At 39.3% G+C, this 6,600-nt stretch overlaps 1 protein-coding gene across 2 annotated transcripts in view; it reads left to right on the forward strand.

Moving 5' to 3' along the window:
- The window catches only part of LOC127415730 (1-phosphatidylinositol 4,5-bisphosphate phosphodiesterase beta-1-like), a 114,625-nt gene that overhangs the window by 74,937 nt on the left and 33,088 nt on the right, over window positions 1–6,600 (forward strand). For both annotated transcript variants that reach the window (XM_051654586.1, XM_051654585.1), the window contains exons 11-17: window positions 502–659; window positions 1,992–2,074; window positions 2,426–2,510; window positions 4,483–4,657; window positions 5,461–5,583; window positions 5,680–5,735; window positions 6,178–6,274. In XM_051654586.1, the coding sequence (XP_051510546.1) occupies window positions 502–659; window positions 1,992–2,074; window positions 2,426–2,510; window positions 4,483–4,657; window positions 5,461–5,583; window positions 5,680–5,735; window positions 6,178–6,274 (777 nt within the window). The remainder of the gene's footprint in view (window positions 1–501; window positions 660–1,991; window positions 2,075–2,425; window positions 2,511–4,482; window positions 4,658–5,460; window positions 5,584–5,679; window positions 5,736–6,177; window positions 6,275–6,600) is intronic.

Consider the following 6,600-nt stretch of genomic DNA (forward strand, 5'->3'; position numbering starts at 1 on the left):
AAACTAGACAAAAATACTTATAAAGGAAAATAATTTGTAAAATATGGATATACCTGCTCATTCTTTAGTATTACTGTATTATTTACTTATAATAAAGCCATCAAAACCATCAAATGACACAAATGGAAGAATAGAAGTTATGTAGTAACTAGAAAAACTTGTCCAGTCAAATTAGACAGATTGTCCGGTTGTCTGACCATGAAAATCCATGAACAAAATTTCACAAGGTCAAAGTGAACTCCACCCAGACCACACGAAACACTGATGACTCGCAGTGAACAGAAACATGCTTTGTGTTTGGATTATTGGCTGATGAGAGCATGAAACCCTGAACATACAAGACACATTCAAGAGAAACCATTTCAGTGTTTGATTTTAATGCATGTTTATTTAGATAATTTAGATTTCATCTGAATCCTGAAGCACTGCGGGTCTAGAGGAGTTCTGCTGTGTTTCTGGTGTTTTCTCTCAGTGTTGATGCGTTGTGTGTTTTTTGTGCAGCGGGTCAGCTCGCCGGGAACTCATCTGTGGAGATTTATCGTCAGGTTTTGCTCTCCGGCTGTCGCTGTATCGAGCTGGACTGCTGGAAGGGTCGAACTGCTGATGAAGAGCCCATCATCACACATGGCTTCACCATGACATCAGAAATCTCCTTCAAGGTAAATGAACCGCACGCCACCAGAAACGCTGCAGTCTGAGGGATTGCAGATGATATTGACAGGACTGTGAGGAAACAGAGCGCTACGAGAAACTTTAATAACACAATCAGACTGCAAAAAGACGCAGGTGAGACTGAAATGAGATCTCGATAATATGTCTGGTTTTTTTTTCTGAGTTCAAATTTGCTGCCAACTTTGTTAAAAAATTACCACAGATCATTTTCACATGCAAATGAGCTTTGCTGCAGATTTACAGCAAATTGTCCATTGTTGTCAAAGGTTTGCTGCAGGTTCACCCCTACCGGTGAAGAGCTGCAAACTTCTGGCAAACATTTGCGGCAAATCACAAGCTCATTTGCATGCAAAAATAACAAGCTCAAATTTGCGGCAAGTTTCGATTTTTTGTAAGGGTGAGATTACCGGTAAGTAAAGGGCAAATGGAGACTTTTGTTTCTCCTGAGAAAAACACTCCAGTAATCTCACATGTGTCTCATCTAGAGTTTCACAAGAGATCTCAACAATGTCTCAAACTCATTAGATCAAGATCTTAAAGTCTGAAATCAAAACTCAGAGATCTCAGTATGAAATTCTTCCAAAAGCAAATGGAAATTGAAATCTAATCTGATCTGTGAATTGATAATTGGATTAATGGACATATAGCTGATTTCATGTGGGGGGTTTTTTATTGTTCACACTATAAAACAATCAAATGGATTTGAATCAGAAACAAGGAGATTAAACTTGGTCACTTCATGTCTTTGTACTGATGGTTTGATCTGATCATCAAATGACAAAGTGTAAATGTTTTTAATGCACGTTGGAGATGGACAGCGATCTGATCACTCAAACCAGCTCATGAGACACAATCGATCTGGTCGTTCAGGGGTTAAACGTCACGCCTCACAAACGACACTACGACAGCATGTACAGATCGTGTGGCACAAAACAGCTGTTAATAGAGTATGCCGTATAATTAAATCATTACAAAACAAGAAACAGAGACACACTCTGTTTATTTATTTGATGCCAAATTACATCTGATTGATCAATATGCATGAAGTGATGAAGTGTAAATATGAAAAATCAGATTTATGCCACTGATCTGAACAAAGTCAATGAGTTTCACAGAAATAGAAACAGTGACAGTCACATGATGGACAGCGATCGATGGACTTCAGAGTGAACTTCACTGTTTTCCTCCTGTCAGTTTAACATGACGTAAATCAGCTCTGTAACTGTATGATACTGAAATAACCCATCAAATGACATCATCAGTGATGGTGTGTGAAACTCATGGAGAGCAGAACTAAACAATGTGCCGCATGTTTTCAGGAGGTGATCGAGGCGATTGCAGAGAGTGCGTTCAAGACGTCACCGTTCCCCGTCATCCTGTCATTTGAGAATCATGTGGACTCGTGAGTGATTCCTCACTTGAAAGAGTTTTTCTAAGAGTACAGAACTGTTCATCTGCAGTTCACAGGAGTTCATAGTTACAGTGTGTTTGTACAGCAGCGCTCAATTAATATTCCCCAAATGTCCTGATTTGAGTAAAAAACTTCTGCAGTTAATTCAACTTAATCTTAGGCGTGATGTCTGTTTATGGATTTTGTAAACATACAGTAAAACTTTATACAAAAATTATGTGTGTGTGTGTGTCTGTGTGTGTGTGTGTGTGTGTGTCTCTGTGTGTGTGTGTGTGTGTGTGTGTGTGTCTCTGTGTGTGTGCGTGTGTGTGTGTGTGTGTGTGTGTGTGTGTGTGTTCTCAGTCCCAAACAGCAGGCAAAGATGGCAGAGTATTGCCGATCAATATTTGGAGATGCTCTGCTGACTGAACCACTGGACAAATATCCTGTGAGTGAAGCAACACACAACAACACTACTGGACACACACACACACACACACACACACTTGCATATACAATTGAATGTCAGCTCAACACAGCACCAAATCCATAATCTGTATGTAATGTAGTGTGGGTGTTATTTTTATCTCGTGTAGTTTTGTTGATGGTTTTTGAGGATGAGTTCATGTGCATGTTGACATCTGTGTAATTTGACGAGCTTCTACAAAGTGACAGATGAATTTGTGCCATAATACTGTAGAGTTTGATTGACGCACGACCTTTGACATCAACTACAAAAGATATGGGAAGTGTTTAATCCTACCTTTCAAAAGTCGATAAAGTCTATTTGTTTCTCTTATCTATGAACGATTATATGGTTAGTTGCATTTAATTGTTTTTACCTGCTGTCTGCTATCAAATCAGACCTGAGACACACCTGTTGAGAATCACTGATTTAAACACGATTCAACAGCCTGAACAGTCACACGTTTATTCTTTCACTTTAGAGTAACTCATCCAAACATTTACATGAAAAGAAATCTGACAGAAATTATGTTGTTTCATCTCTTTAAATGTGTGTGTGTGTATGGAGTTGGTCACTGTTGTGACATTAAACAGAAATACGCCTCTGACTAATGTAACTGCGAGCTCTTGGCAAGACTTTATCTAGTTCTTCATTCCATCCCAGTTGTCATGGCAACTGCTGAAAGCGTGCTTTGTGTCGTTGTAGAGTCCCTCGCTGTGGCCCCATTGGCTCTTCTGTATGTGACCGGTGTCTGTTTACATCCTTCAACTCTTCATTCAGGACAGAAGAGTGTTTAACTGTCCGATCTTCACGTGTTTGTGATGAGAAACAGCTGAATTACAGTCGACTCACCTGTAGAAACAACAGATGAATTTATATGAATTTATGTTACAACATCAAAAGTTTTCACTGAGTATCACAATCGAACAGTTATAGTACAAGTTCACCGAAAAATTGCAAATTCTGTTCAAAACTATGACTTTCTGTCTTCTGCGAAATATGCACTGGTCTTTCTTAGTGCAGTTATAATGAATGGTGACTGAAGCTTTCAAAATTCATAAAGGACGTCATAACGGTTTGGAACAGCATGAGGGTTATTAAATGATGACACAATTTGTTTGTTTTTTTTATCCCATTTTCTCCCCAATTTGGAATGCCCAATTCCCACTACTTAGTCGGTCCTTGTGGTGGTGCGGTTACTCACCTCAATCCGAGTGGAGGAGAACAAGTCTCAGTTGCCTCCGCTTCTGAGACCGTCAATCCGCGCATCTTATCACGTGACTCGTTGTGCATGACACCGCGGAGACTCACAGCATGTGGAGGTTCATGCTACTCTCCACGATCTACACACAACTTACCACACGCCCCATTGAGAGCGAGAACCACTAATCACGACCACGAGGAGGTTACCCCATGTGACTCTACCCTCCCTAGCAACCGGGCCAATTTGGTTGCTTAGGAGACCTGGCTGTAGTCACTCAGCATGCCCTGGATTCGAACTCGCGACTCCAGGGGTGGGATGACACAGTTTTAATTTTGGATAAACTATTCTTTTAATGCTGCAACACTAACTGTTAATGAGGATTAGATGAAGTTGCCGTGTTTACTCGAGTGTGTTATAGAAGAGAGATATATGAGTTCACAGTTCTACATTCTGTGCATTATACATTATTAATGGAGCTAAATATGCAGCAAAAACAAAAAATACAAATACATGTTGTTTTTCCAGAAGAGAATTCATTGTACACACCAACAAAGTGTGTTTCTTCATACAGTACATGTCAGTCGCTGGCAAGTGAATTCAGTTTAGTTGCTTAGGAACAGAGCAGATTATCAGGCTGGGTTATGCTGGTTAGTACTGGTGACACTGGTTGACTCGCTGGTTAAGAAGAGCACACTAGTATCCACCACACAACATGTCTGAAGATCATTGTGAATGTGTCTGCTGGTGCAGCTGGAGTCTGGTGTTCCTCTGCCAAGTCCGATGGATCTGATGGGGAAAATCCTGGTCAAGAACAAGAAGAACTCACAGAAAGTTGACGGAAACACCAAGAAGAAGCTGTCAGAGCAAACGTCCAACAACTGCAGCGACACGTCCAGCATGTGTGAGCCCTCGTCTCCCAGCGCAGGTGCACAAACATCTCAAACTAAACACACCTCATTTACTGCAAGAAATCTCATTCATGAGAATGTCTGTATACAGTGTATCTTGTCTTCCAGGAAAAGACCATGCAAGACAAACTACCAGTGAATTACTGATAGTGACATTAAACTGAGATACGAGGAATTATTTTACCATCTAAACAAATGACACACATCAGCTTCATAAACACACTTTATAAACAAGTGAAAATAGTCAAAAGAAATCTGACAGCAGGTGTCACAAGATAAAGTCTGAATGTAATGCAGTTCAGTATTAATGCAGGGAAATAAAGTATCTTTATACTGGAAAACTAGATACTCATTAAGATTTGTGTAATATTTATAATATGAGAGTAAACTCAAACAGTATGAGTGACACATTAGTGGGATTGATCATAAATGTATCCAGTGTCACACTGCCCTCTGTTGACCAATCACATTCAATACATCATCTCTTTATATAAATCTCTCTCTCTTTATGCTGTCTGTCCATATTGGCAATAATTAAAACTACACAGAATAACCCACAACATTTATTGTGTCTATATGTTAGTTTACTGGGCAGCATGACTACAGTTCAAAAAATATTATATTAAAATGACATATAATGATTCAATGTGAACTTATTGACTGTAATATATCTAAAAATATTCACATATACAAACGCAGTATTTGAGAGTGTTTGGAAACTGCTTCGATTACGACATCGTTTGCAAATGTAGGAGCTACAGGATACATATTTATCAAACCATAGAAAAATGTAATATGTACTGTTGTTTGTTTGTTTTAGGCTCATTAAATCACGAGACGGCAGACAGCGTTCATACAGACGGGAGCGAAACTGGAGAGAGAAAATTCCGGAGAATGAAATCCACCGATAAAACGGCAGGAGTGATATCAACGGATGATAAAGGTGTCCAATTAAAACATTCACAGTGTAAAACAATGTACTGTTCATTATCACTGTACAACAGTCCTCAAACTGTGTGTGTGTTCATGTGTTCATCAGGAGACGCAGACAGCGATGATGAAGAGAACGATGACAATAAAAAATCCATCGACGAGGTAAATGAAGAATTAAAACTCAAACTATGAGCACTTTTATAAAACGGGTTGATTCAGTTAAAACAAACAGATTTCAGCTTTTATTATTATTATTATTATTATATGAAGGTCACTTTAAAACTGCCTTCATCATTTATTTTTCAAATGGAGGTTTGGGAACTGAATCAGCATGTGTGAATCACTCCAGTGTAGTCTGATTCCCAAACGAATGACTCAATGAATCAATTCTTAATGTTCCCAAAAATAGGTTTCATGTTCTTTATGCAAAATATCCTTTATTTTTCCTTTCTATAAATGTTATGGTGAAATATGAGCTGGAGAGGTTCTTGACAGGTTTCATTAGATTCACGTTATTCTGTTTGTGTGTTTTCTGCTGGTCACTTACGTTCATCCGTGCAGTCAGAGTTGAAACTCACTTTCATAAGACTCTGTGTCTCTTCAGGGGACGGCAGTAAATGAAGCGTTCGCCACAGAGGAGATGTCCAACTTAGTCAACTACATTCAGCCTGTCAAATTCAACTCCTTTGAGGCGTGTAAAAGTAAGTCAGTCTGTTCTCACGCCGGTCGTCTCGGCACATGATGTGTTTCACACAGCGGACGGCACACGTTTAATGGATGACAAAGACACGTGACACTGTTTTAAAATAGCTGACTGACTTCAGCTTACATCACAGCTGTGAACATGATTTTCCATTTTCAACTGATTTTCAGAGGCTGGTGGTTTTAGGGGGAGGGACATTATCAGTCTAGCATCTGATTGGACCGAAATCTGTGTAGTGCATGATGATGTCATCAGTATTTTAGGTCCTCACTGGGGAGAAAGTCTTTCCGTTTTAAATGCATTTATCTGCTCAGTGTTTGTTTT

This window comes from Myxocyprinus asiaticus, chromosome 25 (genome assembly GCF_019703515.2).
Source record: "Myxocyprinus asiaticus isolate MX2 ecotype Aquarium Trade chromosome 25, UBuf_Myxa_2, whole genome shotgun sequence".
Taxonomy (NCBI): domain Eukaryota; kingdom Metazoa; phylum Chordata; class Actinopteri; order Cypriniformes; family Catostomidae; genus Myxocyprinus; species Myxocyprinus asiaticus.